Here is a 19,411-nt window from a genome sequence, read left to right on the forward strand (position 1 = left end):
CCGTTATCATTTGAAATGCTTTCTCGTCCAAATGAACCAATCATCGAGTGTGCACTGCCTTCCCCGCTGTTGATTGGCCAAAAAACCGTATTATTAATGACGTTTTAAATCAGAGGAAGCATTCTGGTGAATGTAGTCTTTACGATCCCCATGTTCAGTACGCATTTCACTGAAACGTGTCGGTAACAAACTACAATTCCCAAAAACACGTGAAATAATTTCCACTGTTATTTATCGATAATGCTTTCGTTAATTATGTACAACGCATTTAAGAAACTACATTGTAAGCGCATTCACAAATGTTAAAAACTACAAATAGGCTTATATTGCATCAGTCTAGTGACACGGAAATCTCCCAAACATTTAAAAGTCACAAGACGGACACTGGACGGTTAATGACAGGCGGAGTTTGGTTTGTTGGTATTTAAATGTACTGTGTGGTTATTGACTTTGGAAAGTTTTCTTTGGTATTATGTACATTCATATCCGACGAACCGAAACAGACGACTATAACGAAACATTGACAGATTTACTTCCACTGAAATTCGTTTTTTTGTTAATGCTATTAGTGAATTGCACATGTTCCTACCTTCTCAATTTAATCTGTATGTTCTTGTGCCTGCAGCACGTCATCAAACCATATTTAGCAATGCCTTTATCTAAGGTACAATTTTACTAAATAAAACAGCTGTCTGTGTCCTCTTCTGAATTCCTACAAGTGGCTTTATAATGTTTTCATATATATATATATATATATATATATATATATATATATATATATATATATATATATATATATATAGTCATTTCACAAGAATGGTGAACTTTGAAGGAAAGAGCTCGATAACACGTTTTCTTGATAATGTTCGTCACATTGTTTTGTCAGTCTTGTATGCAAGACCAGTAAGGGTCGTGCAACAGCACAGTCTGTTGTTTGTGGTCAACCGTTATCAATACATTTCTCTCCAACGCGCGTCTCTATGCTTTGAGATAAGATATTGTCTGCTCAAGCTATATGTATAGAACCACCGAAACACACACACATATTCTCAAATGTGGGCAAACTTGGCAAGAACAGAATTCTACCCACGTTTTTTTCACAGCTAGAAATATACAAATCTTAATATAGTTTGCACCAAACCTTTTTTTCTTTGTTAAGAAGTTAAAAAAAAAAAAAAAACGAAGGCTGATGCGGTTTGCAAATGGGCAAAAATAAAAACGTGATTAAGGCGATTGGCAGAACTCCTAATGGAAGTTTGCAGGTCATGATATAGATTCCAATGCCCTCTCCTCATGGAATACAAAGGCATTGGATTGTGCTGTAAAATGCTCTGAAACTCCCACCTTTATCTTATCCTGCATAAGCAAGATAAAGTGGAACTTCTACTGACTGCCATGAAAATGTTGTGTTTGAGAAAATAATAATAATAATAATAATATAAAAAATATGTTATTTCCTAGATGACCACATGGGAGCGTCTGGCTTCAAATAAAAACCAGCACGTTGAGCTGAATTTGTACCGCAAGGGTTGCTATAGAAACGTTTCAATCAAACTCGAAATCTGTTCATTTTGGGGTGGTAAGTTGATCCACATTAACCATTAACAATGGTATTTGCAGTGTTCTTACCTATTTTTTGTTTTGTTTTAACGTAATTGCTGTTTATTATTGAACAAATCGTTTGCGTAAATAAAACGTTAATTTGTCAGATATAAGCTATAGACAAAACAAAAAGATAGGGGAGAAGCGTTGGTCAAAACAGCTGCTTGCGTCTGAAAAGAAAATATAAATCAAGTTTCTTCGTAATAAAAAATATATTCAATACACCATCCCTTCCGTCCATAGCTGTCTAGGGTTGGCTAGAAGATATGTCAGTGGACGAGAAGGCGGGACGTCCTGATTAAAGGGCAAAGAAACTCGCCCAATGGGTGCGCAAAGAATGTCTTTTCATTTAGTCAGATCTGTCTCGTTTACATGAACCATTCAGCTTAGCCTTAAAATAATTCCTTTTATTAGGAAACGTGCAGCAGAAGTAAGTATGTTCTCCGACGTGTGCTTTAATTCAATAAATTCATGGTGTGTTTGTGTCTACAGTCGTAGTTAGACTTGCAAATTGGGATTTCCAGGAAAATGCTCACTTAAAATGCGCACAGGAATCTTCATTGTGTCGCAAAAAAAAAAAAAAAAAAGATAGATGCATATAAAGTAATTATTTTTATGTAAATCAGAGCTAGTGTTGAAAAGTGATAGTATTGCACGTTTATTGTTTTTTTCATGGACTGTTCTGGATGGTTCCCTGGGTTTTTCCATTATAACTATCATGGAATTAAGCCAATAGTCCTGTGTGTGTTAATATTGTAATATATTACTGATGCATTTTTTTCGTTTTGGATACAGAAAACACTTGTACAAATGATCAGAAAAGCCCCACACACACCCTATGAATACACTGTAATACGAGGTTGTTGATTCTTTCTTAGGATCTGACAGCTGGAGGTGACGGAAAACACCATTGTTGAACTGTGCTGCCTGTGCAAAACTACGCGAAGAAGACTGCTGAAATTAAAAGGTGAGTTTGAAAGCCATGTTGTTTGTTCCTGTGCGTAACAAATGTAGAGAGTAGTGGATAGGGTTAGCATTATTATTCATTTACTGCGTGTATAATTTATGGCAAAGCCAAGGTGAACAGAACCTGTAAGATAAGATAAGAAGATCATCATTTACTACGGATCTTTTTATTAGTGTATCCATTTCCTTTATTATTATTATTATTGTTGTTGTTGTGTTTCTGTCTGTCCAGTTCAATATGCGAGCTTTTTTTCCTTAAAACGATAGATCGGATAAACTGCGTATTTCATTTGTCGACATGTTTTTTTTTTTTTTTTTTTTTTTTTTTTTTTTTTTTTTTTTTATAAAGAAAACCATGTGATAGTTATGTAATTTATTATACAGTACTGGAGTTTGCAGTTTTGTCAAATTACGACTGGATCCAGTTTGGGCGTTTTTTAAAATGCTTCTGTTGCCGTTTGGTTTATTCGTGTAATTGATTTGCAATAAATGGGCGATTTCTTGCATATAGTGTCGGCTATATTTATCATCAGTTTTTGTAAACGTCATCGGTGTAATACAATAGAGTGTTTTATATGTCATGGTTAAACTCAAAATTTAGGGTATATCCTGGTACACCACTCAAATAGCGGATTGCAAGTCTTGAGTCACAACTCAGTACTGTGTGTGTGTGCGCACAAGTTACAAGTTTTAAAATATATATTATGATGGTCGCTTATGAAATTCATAATCTGCAGAACATACCTACTACTGTCCACTTGTTTACATTGCAGTATTACTCGAACATGCGTTTCTGATTGCTTTTTTTTTTCTTTCAGCATTAGCAGGACCACATGCTATGATAAAAGCCCTTGTGCATGATTTATGATGTGTTTGACAAAGTGACTCATGTGATGAACTAATGCTTGAGCAATCTTGCAGTGTAACATGTCATTTTTACGTGCGTTTGAATTGCAATCACACCCTTCACCAGATTAAAAGATGAGTTTTTTTTTTTCTTTTTTTCCACTCCTGTTTCCAGAGGGTGAAGTGTCTTCAGGGCGGTGGCAAAAAGAAACATCACCTGGGAAACAAAAATATTTGTTGTCTACAGCATGGATTTTGGGGTGTGAGGAGTAAAGAGCAAAAAAAAAAGATGCCATACAGCAACAGAGAACTGGTGAAAGATTTTATAAGGTACAAACTGTCCCAAAAGAACTTGGAATGGAACCAGATTAATGGGGATGGCAGGACTGGTAGAGCTGGGGTCCTGGATCCAGACACTGAAAGGGATGGGGGCCACGTCAACGGATCCATAAACGGGACGGACAATGGGAGCAGCCCGGTCGGGATCGAGGCAGTGAAGGAGGCCCTGCGAGATTCGGGGGATGAGTTTGAGCTGAGGTACCGTCGGGCGTTCAGCGACCTCTCCTCCCAGCTACACATCACCCCGGTCACAGCCTACCAGAGCTTCGAGCAGGTGGTGAACGAACTCTTCCGGGACGGGGTCAACTGGGGGCGTGTGGTGGCGCTTTTCGCTTTCGGTGGGGCCCTGTGCGTGGAGAGCGTGGAGAAGGAAATGGGGTCACTGGTGGGACGGATAGCAGACTGGATGACCACCTACCTGGACAGCAACATAGAGCCCTGGATACAGAGGCAGGGAGGCTGGGTGAGTGGGCAGCTGTGCAATGGGTACAAATATTCAACTGGGGACAGGGGGTTCAAAATCATTGATATTCCTCTGCAACAGGGAGAATCAGGACAAATTAGCCAGGCATATTGAAAAAACTGCAGTATTTTTTGAAGAGTAATTAGAACGTGTGTTCTAGCGAACATGAAATTCCAACTTTTTCTCTTGCTGGGTAATTGCACCTTCTGCGTAATATTTTTACCAGGTTATTTGGACACACCCCAGCTCACCTGAGCTTTGACACACAAATCTTTTGTTGAGTTCAAGTGAAAGTAAGACTGTAATGGCTTGTAACCGTGTAATATACTGCTGTGCAATAAAGAGTGTGATTTTTTTTGGGGGGAGTTGAGGGAATCCAAGGCTCTCGGCAGCTGGTGAAGTCGCCTCCATCAGTGGCTGCCTGATAGTAATGGGAAGCCGCTTGTTTTTCTCACATTGTATTCAGAGATATTGACAATCAAATATTGTAGCTATGTAGACTTTTCTGCTTGCTTAAGGATAAACGCTACTGTTAGAGACAATATCTGGAATTAAATTGATCAGCTTTTGCTTCTTGACTTGTTGGTTTATAATTTAATGCATATATAAATATGAATAAGACTTGCAATTGGGATTGGATTTTCTTTTTAACGTATTGATGAAAAATGTATTCTGAATATTCCACCTTCACGTCGTATAATGCCATTGTGTATCCCAAAGGTGGCGCTCTATGTGAAACAGTGCATGAAACCTCACAATATTATTTTTGAAGCTGTGACAGAGTGAGTGAATGAATGAATGAATCTCCACAGTTGGTCAGATGTTTCCTGTCCTTTTGGGGGTGAACCCTGACTTGGGTTTGAAAAGTCTGCCTGCAACTTAGTGCATCTTGCAGGAAATGTTTGCAGGAATGCAAGTCATTCCTGTAAAAAAAAAAAAAAAAAATTAGGCTAAAAAGATTTAGGCTATATTGCATTCACTTCTCCTAGTAAGCTGCAGTTGGATTGGATCACATTTCAAAAGCTTAGTCACTAGAGCCTAGGTAAACCACATTCACTTTTACTATGCATGTGTAGTTGGTGGGGTATATTTAAAACATTTTGGAATAGTAATAAATCCTTTTTATAAATAATGTTAACAAGGAAGTCTGGTTTAGTGAGTCGTGATAGTTCTGTGGTAATTGGGGTGGGGATAAGTAGATAAAGGTTTTTTTTACAGTTTCGGGATTATTCAGTTATTCGTCTTTTTTTAAATTCGTATTGCAGAGGTGTTAGGGATTGCCCAGCAATTTACCGTAGCAGACAAATCTGTAGCACCCCATTGATTTTCTGTAGTGTGTTGCTTTCGATTCCCAATGATTTACTCCTGCTGTCTCTGGTTCAGTCTTAAGCAATCCTCTGCTGGATGTATTGGCTTTTGCTGAAAAGACTCCACATTATAAATGTCAACACAAATGCAGTTTTATTGTAAAACTACAGAACAATAAAACATGTTCTTAAAATATTCCACATATGCTTATGAGTGAATGGCATGCTGTATATAACTATTTATTTTTTGGGGGTGGGGAGGAGTAATTTTCTTCCAGCTATTGAACTGCTTCGGCACGCATCATATCTATCTTTTGAACGTAATACCAGACACAGAAATGGGCTCCAATCTGAGAGCACACATCTTCAGTCCTGTGGGGATACTGGGTGTTTTTGATTGCATTTTCATTTTCACAGAGTGCTTTTCAATGCAGTCCTGCTCCAGCGCACTGAAAACATAATCTCACAAAGTAGCTCTTTGTGAGAAGCATGTTTCACTAACAGGAAATGTCGGCAAGATCTGTGTGACAGTACACCCCACCCCCGACCCCACCCCCCTCAGCCAGTAAATACTCTGAGCTCCCACCCGCAAGCAGGAGATTATTGCATTGGTTAAGGAAACTGTGGCTCACAGGATCTCCCACACAGAGGAAATGCTTGTTTGGAAATGTAAAAAAAGTATATATATTTTTTAGATTTTAAGGTTGCAAGTGTAGTACACAGTTTAATAGCATTCTACAGCATAACATAATCTCAGTAACTAATTAATATTAAGAATTATGTTGGTTTGGAATATAAAAGCTGTGTTTTGTTACACTGAAATGTGCGTGTTTTGTTAAAGGAGTGCTGGTAGTATAACATTTTTTTTTTCTGTCTGTTTTTAATCAGTAATTGGCTGAGAGTTGATTGCTCTCAAGAGAAACTGTTTAATGTTTCATTTCGTAGGAGGGCAGATATGACTTTAACAGGTTTGAATTTTGCTTTGTTGTGTATAATTAGATGTGCTAGTCATAGCAAACGTCTCAACCTGGCAAATTGCATTTTTAGTTGGGGCAGTGTGTGGGTGTTTTTAGTTACAGTAACGCAATTTTCATTGTATTTCTTTTCTTTAACTTCTACTTAAACATTTCATGCTTTAGCAAAGCCTGCTCGAGCCGTCCGAACTGTAACAGTGGCTTTCTGAATTGTGAGAATTGGCTGGGAGAAGGACCCTTCTTCCAGTGCCGTACTTCAGCTGTGCTTGCTGCAGTGTGATGCCAGCAGTGAATAGAGGAAGTCTGAGCACTGCTCGGCACATACACAAATACAGAACCGTTAGCAGATGGCTGCAAAGGGGTTGCAGGTGTACACAGCAAACTGACTTGCTTGCCTTGAGGGTTAAAATGAAATTAAAATGCCTTGTTAACCCCCCCCCCGGGGGGGGTTTTGTCGACAGCTGTTTGTAGATCATATCTTAAGACAGTTCTTAATGCTTTTGTCGGCATATTTCTGCATCTGGTTTGTTGCAATTGCTAATGATCACTATAGCAACCCCAAAGAGAAGGGATAAGCTGCAACCAATGCCTCCTAGTGTTCTATTGTTTGGGGGGGAAAGCAAAACCCAGTCACGCTTGATGGCAAAAGGAATCCTCTGGGATCTCAATTCTTTCACCCCCGCCCTGCCCCACCCCTCCCCTCCTACATAACACAATTGACTGATCTTGCACAGATAGGCACTGTGTAAACCAATACAGTTGTGCTGAAACCAGGGCACCAGTAAGAATTTTTTGAATTGAAACCCCTCATTTTCAAAGCAATCGTCATAGCATCAGCGAGCACAACCCCAGCAGTTACAGACCTGATTTTGCCTCGCATCATGATACGCTACAGCCGACCTCTAGTATGATTCCCAGTGCTCTGGTATTGAGTACTCTGCTGTGTTTTCAGCATCGCTGGCCCAGCGGTGTCTGATTCTCTTCTTAGTCTTGTCCCAGTTTCACACACCAGTGCTGTTACCTCAGTTGCACATGTGCTTGCTAAATCATTCCGTCCTATGTTTGCTGTTTATGTAAATCTACTGTCATTGATGACACAAAGCACTTGTCCAATTGCAAAGACAATACGTTTGTTGAATTTGGCACCGGTGTTCATGCAAATTCATTTAGTTTTCCAGTCCCACATCCCTGGGGAAAAACCAAAAAAACAAAACATGATCTATTTTATCCTCTACATATCAAAAGTGCTACAGACTGCTGTTCACCCTGCCAGGGAGAACCGTTTCCTTTTACAAAGTCTGGTTTCTTATTGAACTTTCTGGTAACTCTTGGTATGCAGCACAGCCGATCCCTGCATGTGCGAAGTATTTACAGAGCCTGATAGTGTTGATTGAGCATTGGGATAGGAGCCAGATCTTTTATTTGTAGTAAATGCCTGGCTACCTAAACATTCAAGTTTCATTCATGATTTATTTACCCAATACAGTACTATGAATGTGGCCCAGTTTCACAAACCTGTTTTAACACCAGTATAACCTTGACAAAAGGTTGACTGGACAATGCACACCCACTGTGAGTATTTGCTTTCGATTGCGGGGTCCGATATCTGCAGCTTTTCTGAATATTGCAAGCCCATGATAAATGTGTTGTGAACTTATTTGGGTAAACAGGTTTCCCGCCATTGTTGCCTGGATCTCATACTGCTGTTAATTCATTAATGATCTACAGAGAAATCTGGGGTGAAACTTGCAGTATTACTGGTTGGATAACTAAAATAAGTCTGTTCAGCTCAGCTGACTTTCCAAGGTGTTTAATGTGCCAAGAATATATATCCATCGGAAGTTAATGTTTAGTACGCCTTGCAACATGCATGGGTATATTAATATAAAAACAGTACATACAATGTATATCAGGCTTTTTTGTCACTTCTTGTTTCCAGGTACAGTTAGTATTTTAGTTTTCATGTGACTAACGCTATATGAGATTCTGTGCATAAACACACAGACGGTTTTTGATGACCGTTTCGGATCACAAGATTGCATCACAAGATCTCACCAGCTGATGCAGTTAAAAAGTCACTGGTTATATAACAGGGGGTGTTTTCTCTTGTCAAGGAGCGTCCTAGCTATGTCAAGCAGAAGAGGATTTTGCTGTTTTTCTTCACTATTAATAGAACATCTTTAGTCAGTGGAGAGGAAGGCTCCCTCGCAGGCTTTCTGTACCCTTCAGTTTCTCTGATAAGCTGGCTGTTGAATGTACTGATGCGGGAGGCTTTGCAGACAGCTGTTGTTTTAACACACTGTGTCAAAAACTATTTGCAGGTTAAGGTGCTAGTGTAACCCAATGTTGCCACATCTCCAGTGATGGGCTGACTTAATAGACAAACAAGGCAGACAAAAAGCAATTTTAAAATCAAACGTTGCAGGAGAAGGGGAAATGTATGGGAATTCCCTGAACCATCCCCTCTGCAGTGTTTAAATGCAGTGTGCTGTGGTTGTCCAGTGGTTACACTTATCCAGAACTCTTCCTCTTAATGCATTAACAAATGCTGGCTCTACGTTATATCGTTTAACAGTCAAATCGGTGTCCTGCAGCGCCTCCTGTGCCTCCCAGTGATGGTAGTGTTGGCTACGCTGGTTTAAAGGGAGGAGGCCGCAGTGCTTGAGATGGACAGTTACTGCTGATGCAGAGGTTGTGTCTGGAATTTACACATGCTTTTTCGGCAGCTGATTTAGCTTCCATTGGTTTGGATGGTAGAGGGAAGTGAAAGTGTGGCTGACACTAGGGATTTTTCAGAACCCAGTAGAGATAAATTAGTATATAGGATGGAGTCTTTGGCAGCCACAGTGCTGTCAATTTCCAGTGCAGGAATAGGGCCTGCAGATCAAACAGGATGGCACTGATTTGATACACCGCACTGGGGAGATGTTTGACTGTTCTTCAAAGATTACATCTTGCTCCAGGAAAAGCAGTCGGTGGTGGGGCAGATTTCCTAAGTTTTTTCACCAGAATGGCTCACAGATTCCTCTCTTATGAGACTGCGTCCCTTGTGAAGCATTCTTGGGTACGGAAGCTCCTGCCGACAGAGTACCTTCTGTGAAGTCTTCCAGATGTGTTCCGCCTTTCCCATCATTACAGAAACAAATGAGTAAGTCTTGCGAGGGACAGCGAGATTACAAGTGGTACATTACCGCTGTGTTTTCCAGGCTTGTTAATGTTGAACCTTAATGCCAAACATCTATTAATCTGTGACTTTGTTTCAAGTAGAAAGTCAAAAGTACAGACTACAGACTGGCTTCTTTTGTTGGGCTGACATTTACAGGGTATTTCCACCTAGCCCACTCAGTGCATGAATCACTGCTCTCGATAGCTTCTTGGTAATTTGGTTAGGTGATGCAGTGGAGATATGGTAAACCCGCTTTGCAAAGGTTTATCAGAAGACCAAGTCTAAATGTCATTAACAGTTTGTGAACAAAGCAGGTGCTGGAACAGTCTGGTTAGGATCAATTATTCCAACAGCTGGAATAAGATGAGATATTTACTAAAAGGGCCAAGTTAAACAAGGATGCTTTTCTTGGTTTGCAGTTCCATTGAAAACCCAACTGCAGTAACCCTTTACCAAAGAACGTGTCTTCATTCTGCTCACTGCAGTGTATGCCTCTTTCTCAGCCAGGGATTTGCCTGCTTTGTACAGGGGATTGAGATCCACTGATGTTGGGGGAAGGTAAAGTAGGAAAGCATAGGACAAACATTCCAGCTGAGTACAATGAAGAGAAGGCCTGTCGTATTGTATACGACCCCCTGTACTTACAATTAATATGAGTGATGATATTGTTTTAAAGCACAATAGAAAATATGTTGGCGATGCAGCAGGTATGACTTGAATCTCCATGCTTTAGTGGCCTGTCCTATTTGGAATTCTGCATTTTGTCACACTGAAGGGGAACACATTACCACTGTGCCTGGGATGCGCAGAAGCTGTGTTGTCTTCTGTATTTGTGTAGCAGATGGGGACAATAGCAGTCCTGGCAGAATTTGCATGGGTCTGCTTGTGAGGATATCTGGGGATTAAAATCTGATTCAGAATGCCATTTCGATCCACCGCCCCACCCCCAACACACCCCCTGCCCCAGGTGTCCACTGAGAATTGCAACATTTGTTGTGCATGCAGATTGCTTATTGCTTTATAGCCTTATGAGCGAGATGCTCCCCAATGCCCCGGGGGAACTGGTTTCCACAAGCCCATTGTTTTATACCATATGGCAATAATATTTCCTTGCTGCCTGTGTGCGAGTGTTTAAAAGTAAATGTGTAAAAATTGTACTAAACTCTACTTTCTCTGGTAGATCTTGATCCATCTGTTACTGTTTGGTTTTTTGTAGTAACATTTACCTGCCATTTTGTGCTATTCAATTTAGTGGAAATTGCTTGTGTGCCAATAAGAGTTGAATGGGGAGTTACCATGTATATGTTGCTGTAATTGAGAAAGCACAGAGAAGATACCACTGGATCCCACCAACTGTTTTTGTTGTTTTGCGGAAAATAAATGCAGTTTTTACCATTGAGTGTGGTGCTTAGAGTTGGATCGCGCTGCACAGTCATTCGGGATTCCTGCTCTGTAAAGGGAACAGGCTTGTAAAACACTGCAGCATCAGTGAGGGTGTGCACCGTGTTCCAGGAACCCCTTGGTCGTAGAATGCAGCGTCAGTGGGGCTCACACCTGACAGTATTTAAGAATGGATTTTTTCAAGTGCTGCTGCTGTTTGTTTGATCGATCGTCCACTTTGTCTGGCATTCCTAAGCTTCCGTTTCTGTTTTATAGAAAACATTGCAAACATGTACTTTTGAGCAAGCTACATTTGAAGTTTTGCAACATGGTGCAGTTCCGCTGTGAAGTGCTTGATTGTATTCGTGTTTGAGGAGGAGAGAGTTGGTGGTGCAGTGGGTTTGTCAATGTTAATGGGAAGTGTGCCAGAGACCTTTGGCAGGGAGTTGTTAATGAAGTAGCAAATGAGTGCTGGAAGGGACAGCGTTGTACTTGGTAAACCTGACTCATGAGTGCAGTTTTAACACTGAAAGAGGATTTGTAAAAAAAGTAATACATTAAAAATATGTAAACAGAGTCGTTTACTGTATTCATGGAAACCTTGGGAGTCCACTGCCAATCAAAAGAATTATATCTGTAAACCCGGTCTGTAGCTGTACATTCGTGTTTTGCTGTTTGCATCCAGAAAAAAGAAAGGATTTTGCACAGGTGGGGCACTGGGAAATCACTCTGGATTGTGTAACCTGCCTGTCCTTAACCAAGTAAGTGCTATCCAGGTGTATTCCCTGTTCCTGTTCAGTGCTGCAGGGTATACTGTGCTGTAAGTTGATCAAGTCAACACCATGTCCTCATATGTAAGACAGCCTTTTCATTCGCACTTTGAATGGCCAACCTGAATGTGTTCTGTAAGCCTAATTCATTAAGGTATGGAATTAATTCTTGACCCCACACCTGTGTCTGTTGGTGCTATATTTGATTTTTGTGTGTGTTGGGGTGAGTGGTAAAGTAATATTACGTGATCATCATGAGTTAAGAAAGCACAGTGTATAGAGCTATGATGTCATTTCGCATGCTACCGAGCTGCAGAGTTACTGCTCAGTTTCCAGAGCGTCAGAGTGTTGCTGTGTATTGGGTCATACTTTGAGTCTTGAAACCAGATTCCATATTGTTCCACTTTTTTTTTTTTTTAGCCAATTCAACAGTCCTGTCATCATATGAGCTCCTATTCTGCAGTCTGACCCCTGGGTTTTGTTTTTGGAAAGTCATGCTTGTGCATTGGTAAAAGCATATAAATCCTTCTGTTGAAGTGTGTCAGTGACCATTATAATGTGTATTCATTTTGTTCTACAATTTGTAGGAACTGCTGTTGCTTACTTAGAACTTCCAGAGACAATGCTTAAAGATATTGAGTTTCTTCACCCCCCCCCCCCCCCCCCCAATCACAACTGCTATATGAGGATTCACTATACTGTCATGCGATAGTAGGACTGCATTTTCTTGTCATTTTTCTATTCACTTTATTTTTATAAATGGTTCTACATTTTGGACTTGTTCTATTAAGTAGGTTGTCTTTGGTTTTATTACTGTGATTGCCATTTGTTAGATTTACTGCCCCCCTTGGTGGCCGTCCTTTTTTTATAATGTAACATTCCAGAGTGATGACGAGGAGCATGTTCATCTGCTTTCATTTCCTATAGCCTGAACAAAGCTCCTGTCCAGCGGTGCCCTTTACCTTCCATAGTTATGAATCATAGTCGTGGGAGGTCATCTGTGGCACCGGCTGAGATCATGCAATAATTAGGGTGTTGCAGCACAAACCTGGGAAGAGGCTTTATAAAAGGCACACCCTACTAGAATAGTTTCATTGTCTACAGTGAAAGCAAGTCACACACAAATGATATGGGTGCATTTCCAAGACTGGACCTGGTTAGCTGGTCAGCTGTGTTGAGCTATTTGTCCTGGACTAGATGATGTGGGTCTGTTCCAGCAGGGGCTTCATCCTTCAGTAAATACTGGAGCAAAAGTGTAGGAAATGTGACTCGAATAGGAATCCTGTTCCACTTCCTGTCTGCTTCGCCAATGACCTCATCGCAAAGGGGGAGTGGCTGACCCTCCTGTAGCACTGGCAGCAGCCAGAGTGGTGGAATAAAAACAATGTGGATACAGCTGTGTGCTTCTCACACGAGTCACTGCTTCACTGCTCAAACCTGCAGATTAAAGAACCCTGTTCTTTTAACCCTTACTATACAGGTGATCCTCCGCAATAATGAGGTCAAAAGACATCAAAATGGGCATTTCTTACCTGACCCTGTACGTGGTCAGTTATCTAGCAAGCTGTGTGTTGTGCTTTTGATATTAATGCCTAATTTAAGGAAGCAGCAGATCTGCCAAAACTGTCTTTGTAATGGTCAAGAATCAGTGTCTGCCATTTTTCATTTGACTTACTAAAATAAACAGCATCAGGTATGATTTCAATAGCAAGAAACAGTGGCAGTCAGACTAAGTATGAAACCTCAAGCTGAAACAAAGGAAGGAACTGTAGTCCAGCTGAAACTCTGACTGGTACATGCAGGAATGCAAGGTCTTCATCACACAATGGTATCGCTGCAAGAATGAGCAATCCTGTAGAAAACTGAACGCATCGGAACCATCAAGAGCACAGCATGATCTGTTCTGGTAGTGTGGGGTGATACACAGTCTTTCTCCAGACAGAGAGGCACCACCCAGGAAGGGATCCATTAGAGCTAGACAGCAAAATGAGTCTGACTTCACACCACGTGAATGCAAACTGAACAGCCGAGGGATCAGCTGAAAAATCACATGAAAGGATGCACTCGTAAATGAAGGATGTTTACACAGATTGCTATTCAAACAGACAGGGTTACACAATGTACGCAGTCCAGTTGTTATGTACAGTACTCTGTTATTAAGAGCTGCTGTGCAAATAGGCTGCAGTACTTCTAGGATACTCGCTGTTACCTACAGTAGCAAAAATAAATGTCACTTGCTTTAGGCAGACAGAGCAAGTGATGGCGAGGTACAACCTAGAGCAATACATGCAAATATACTGAAAGACACATTAAAAGATACCAGTCTAAGAAGTACAAAATTAGCATCAATCCCAGTTTCGCACCTCTCAAAGTGTGACTTGATTCACTTTCTTTGTGTTTTTGTAAGTCAGTCTTTTAAACTGACTCAGTCTTCTGCGTCTGGACAATCTTGGTGCAGAGTGCTATAGTCTGACTGGCAGTGTGGCTATGCAGTATACATGTGATACTGATTTACTGTATGTTTCACCTGCTGTGTGTGTGGATCTTAGCTGGTGAACCAACACACCTTGTATGGGTTCTAATGGTGGAACTAAAATCTCAAGGGCAGGGCTGGCCAAAGCTGGCCCTTTCACTTCTGGTCTTTGTTCCAACCCTGTTCTGAGTTGTTTAATTGACCCTGAAGTAGTCAGTTCTCTTGTTTCTCCTGTTAAACCAGGAGTGGAATGGCCCTCCAGGCCCTAGCGTGATGGTGGTCTCTGCTCAGGAAGTGAGGGGATGTTGGGTCCCGGTTTCTGATTTGTTTTCAGAACCTTTTAAGATGGTCCAAAAGGAATGTCCAGTTCCACATTGGGTCAGAGTATTCCATTCTCTTTTGTTCTTGCAATTCATTGTTGTGTTCGTGTGATGTCACTACAGTATTTCGTGCATTGCCGTACTTTGAAGATTTTTGATAACCCGAATCGAGACTGAATATTTATTTCAGGGAGAAGATCATAAAATGAACTTTCACCTGGGTTAATGCTGGAGGAATTCTTTGCTTGTTTTATGTGCAGGGTGTTTGTATTTGGCAGGAAAGGCTCTGCTGTTTACAGTTCTTGTATCTGTTTCAGAGTCTTTGTACCACGCACAATTGTGGAAGGAACAATCTGGCCTCTATTTAATGAAAGGAGAAGCAGCGAATCAGAATGTGTCAGGGAGGCACAATGAAGAGCACAGAAAACAGCATTTTCTTTCTCGGTGCATTGTTGAGACATTGCAATGCATGTGCTTGCCAAGATGGAAGGCTCAGGCCAGGATTTGGTTACCTTTTTTATTTATTTTTTGACCTCCTGCAAAGAGTTTAATTATTTTCTTACATCTTGTCTTCATTGTAAACACACCTCCTGAAAGATATCAAGTATTTATGTGCTTTCCGTTTTGGGAATACCGCAAAAGAAAATGACCAAACACAGAGAAGTGGCTAACACATAGGAAAACCCTGTCATTTCAGAGTGTTAACATCCATACATACATATCAAGAGAAATCTATATGATCAGTAACCAGTTTACAAGTATTAGTGTTATACTGAGCCGAAATGCTCCAGGTATAGGTGACGGTTTGATCATATGGATGTACAGACTTTTTTTTTTTTTTTTAAGCTTCATGACAAACTCCTGATTCCTGTGTCCACTGATTGCCACAGTAGAGATTATGCATGGCTATAAACATCTACATGTACTGAGGTTGCCTTTAATGTTTGACAGCAACCTAAAATATCATTTTGTTTCACTTTGTTTGAGCCGCTGAGCCACCCTTTGGTTCCCTGAATGAAGAAACCAGGCCGCCTGCATTTCCAGTTTTATTCATTGCGGTACAAAGGGTTCTAAGAATTTCGCAGCTATGCATGTCAAAGAGAACACACCTGCATTCATGCTGTACCTGTGGCTTTTACACAGTGGAGGGGAGTGACCAGGTGACTAAGGAATAGCTTTGTGCAATGCGCTTACAACTGAGAACAATTTCTTCTTTTCATGGCATCCTTTCTCTTCTCTTGAAAGTCTTTGAAGATCAGTTGACAATCAATGTCCTAATAAAAATCTCACGGCTTGTTTTCTTCGCACATATGGGTTAACAGTCCATAGCTCTTCAGGGGTAATGGTGCATTAGTGGCAGTGTGGATTTACAGCTATTTTCTTTTTTTTTTTTACCTCCTCTGCACGTGGCTTGCAAGCAGTAGACACAGAACTTTTAATTTCTAAAGTCGACGGCAGGAAAGTTTAAATAAATAAAAGGTAATCTTGTTTCCAATGGGAACATGTTGGGACAAGCCTCTTGTTTCCTTATTCGATGCACTGTAAGAGTTATCTGGTTCTGAATTCCATTCATACTCATTCCGGTGCGACTACGTTTCATTGTGTTCTGCAGATGTCAAATTGCATCCGGTGACGTCATCGCATAGGAGTGGACTGGGCTTCTTGTAATCTTGTGTTTGCATTTCTAGTGTACTATTGACCCCCCCCCCCCATATACATGTATACTGTGTTGAAAGAGTTTCCTATCCAAAGCACACAATGTAGACTTTATTAATGACACATTTCATCTTCCTCGCGCAATAACCAGTAAATCAACATTACTTCACCATTGCAATATTTTTGGCGAGTACCACATGCTGCACGTGGGTATTTAGACCACATCCTCTCAACCCATTGTTCTTACACAGAACATTCTCCCTTTCATCCAATTAGGAAGTGGCATACCTTGCCTGCCATTTATAGTGCTTTGTAAAAATAGAAGTGTATCATAAACCCTACAATTTAAGTGCATCAATGTTAAGCTAAAGCAGGTTTAACTGGAAGTGCCGTGGTTGGATGTGTGGCTGGATTTCAGTTTTCTTTGTTTCCAGTAACGCACCACAAACTAGTTCAACACAAGAGGGATGTGGTCAACCTAGATAGTCCAGTCAAATGTATACCACAGTGGACCTGTAGCATCCTTTTTCAGTTTTTATTTCGTTCCTGTGTCTGGTTATCCAGTCTTTGACAACCTGATTGCTGTGGAGATCCAACTGTTTAAAAATCTCCAAAACTGACCTGTCAATTTGTCATTGCATTGATTTGCTCGCTCTTTATTTCTCATTTATTCATCTCTTAATTTGGCAGAAACGGGGCAAGCGTTGCCCTTTTGCTTATTAATTACCCTGGCAGACAATCTTCAAATAGAGCACGTCCAAAATATTTTAATGCGCAAGCTGTCTCAAGTCCAGAGGTAGCCAAAATATAATTCATTTACAGCAATTACTGTACCCTCAAAACGTGTTTCTGTAGAATCAGTCGAGGTCTATCTCTTACGGACGTCACGGAGCACAGTAATGCTGAAGTGTAGGTGATAAACTGCACGGCGTTTATCTCTCTTCCAGCACAGTGACATTTCTTAGAAATCCATTTTCTCAGTAATACGAAGCCGTATGATCTTTCTGGACTAAAATGACGCTCAGTATTAGGATTACGTTAAAAACTATTAGTCTTAATAAAATATATCATGTTTTGATTTATTAACAATTACAAATACATCAAAGCAGTCATTGTTAGGGGCAGATAGCTAACACTAGCACTTACTGTGCATCTCGGTTTAAAAAATAAATAAATAAAAAGTCAAAATGCCTTGCCACAAAATTTTGTGTGTGTTTTAATTAAATGCCTGCACATGGTAAATTCCACCTTGTCCCCCCCACTTCTTTGCCAAGCGATGATGCCATTCCAAGACCAAGCTAATGAAGAGCTGCAGCACAGGCCTGCCATGAGTGTAAGTAACTGTTGTGAAACTGGAGCACAGCTGGTAGCTGATCTACTGTTTGTCCTTGTCTCTTCACTGCATCTGTAAGAAGTTTCAATCTAATGCCAACGTCGATTTCCATCAGAGGTGTGCGCTTATCCTACAACCATTTCTCATGTAACTTCTAATTGTGTAGACCAGCAAAGGCATGCATTTACAACAGCTGTTTTAAAGACACCAGCACATTGTGCATGTGGTCACACGCACCATTACAGAAATGTGGTGGTTCTGTATTTTGACTTTTCCATTGCCGTTTGATGTGGTGCCTGTCTCGTATAGTGCCAGCCAGAATTAGAGAGGGTCTCACGCTGGTTTTAATTGTCAGATTTAACGTGTCCTTTTGCTCTACCCCTAGAGAGCTCCAAAACAAGTAATGGTGAAATCTTCAGCTTTGTTTCCATAGAAACACTGTTTTGGGTCCCTCGGTAGAATAGAGACGGTGGTGTCTTGGTCTGGGATGAGTGCTGTTTGCAGGGTGGGGCAGATTTCTGCTTCTCAGGTGTTTTATTCGTTAAGCTTCAGAAATAGTTGTTTTTTATGTCTGCATTGGTAGCCTTTCTAATCAGTGCTGCAGAAAGTCTGAAGACTTGTTTGTCTGAGGGTTATGGGATTAGGTCTTGTGTGTTTTCTGGGAGGCACAGGGTAATGGTTGTGATCCTAAAGGAGTAGGAAATATTGGGAATCCCTGTGATTTGGAGCCCATAACAACCTAAAGAAGAAAAAAAAAAGCTTTTATTTTATGGCCTTCTGAAGTTTTAATAAAGGCAAAAATTGTTAACTAATTTTGTGTACATTGAATCGGATACAGTAATGATCTCTGCAGATTTGAGATTGTTTGTTTGCCCTTGAAGACTCTGTCTGCTTTCTGTTAAAGCAATCCTGAGAACATGCTTAGTAGAAGTCAGTTAACAGTACATGTATTTTATTTTTTCAGCATGTTCCGGTTCAAAGCATGAGTACAGTTTTGTCTTTTTCTTCTTTGTTTTTTTTACCGGATTGAACATATTTCCTAAGATTGAACCCATACATTTTGAATAAGAAGGGCAGTTAGGGTATGATAATAAAGTAACAATAGTCTGCTTTGTTTTCTATGCAGTAGACTTAAAACCTCAAAGAACTGCAGTGTTTCCGTGGAACTGCTTCAGAAAACCCATTTCTCTTCTGTACTTTTCTGGGATTTTTCTAAAATACCTGAAAAGCAGTGAATGATGAAAGAGGAATATTTTTAAGAGTGGAGAATGGACTTTCCACTCTTGGCTGTGCTTGAGAAAAGCCCTTCAGTTAAATCAGAATTGGGTGTTATTTCCCTTGCTTTCCCAAGTCTGTTGGGTTGACTGTTTTGTGCTTAGGTGCAGTAATGTAAAGGAACATGGTTTTAGATTATGTGTTAATTTCTGTTATCTATGCTCAAGGTCCTGTTCCCATAAAGATAAAGATGAAGTTGAAGGATGCTGGAATTGTATAATTGGGCACGCTCAAGGTCTGAGATAGTCGACAGTACTAGCAGCTGATGTGCTTGTACATCTACTGTACTCTCCCACTGGCATATCAGTGCATGTCCGTTTTCGCCATTCACAGGTTTAGTAAGCTGTGCGGGGGGAGGAATTCCTGACTTTCATTCATATAAACCTGGGATGGATTCCAGAGGCGCATCCTTATCACGGGGAAGTGTTCCCGGTTACAGTTTCTAGCAAGCTCTACCTGTTAGTGCAGGCGATTTTAAAAGTACAGACTAAAATGATCATCTTGGGGTTTTATTATGTGAAATGTGGACCAATCCATCGAA

At 40.5% G+C, this 19,411-nt stretch overlaps 1 protein-coding gene across 2 annotated transcripts in view; it reads left to right on the forward strand.

Moving 5' to 3' along the window:
• Nucleotides 1-1,892: 1,892 nt before the first annotated feature.
• The window catches only part of LOC121307792 (bcl-2-like protein 1), a 31,313-nt gene continuing 13,794 nt past the window's right edge, over nucleotides 1,893-19,411 (forward strand). Inside the window, exons 1-4 of one of the 2 annotated variants that reach the window (XM_041240071.1) lie at nucleotides 1,893-2,032; nucleotides 2,481-2,569; nucleotides 3,590-4,216; nucleotides 14,924-14,989. In XM_041240071.1, the coding sequence (XP_041096005.1) occupies nucleotides 3,704-4,216; nucleotides 14,924-14,974 (564 nt within the window). In that variant the 5' untranslated portion in view covers nucleotides 1,893-2,032; nucleotides 2,481-2,569; nucleotides 3,590-3,703 and the 3' untranslated portion in view covers nucleotides 14,975-14,989. Of the gene's footprint in view, nucleotides 2,033-2,480; nucleotides 2,570-3,589; nucleotides 4,217-14,923; nucleotides 14,990-19,411 lie in introns of those variants that run through there. The other variant, XM_041240070.1, reaches the window with a different exon arrangement.

This window comes from Polyodon spathula, chromosome 59 (assembly GCF_017654505.1).
Source record: "Polyodon spathula isolate WHYD16114869_AA chromosome 59, ASM1765450v1, whole genome shotgun sequence".
NCBI classification, from domain to species: domain Eukaryota; kingdom Metazoa; phylum Chordata; class Actinopteri; order Acipenseriformes; family Polyodontidae; genus Polyodon; species Polyodon spathula.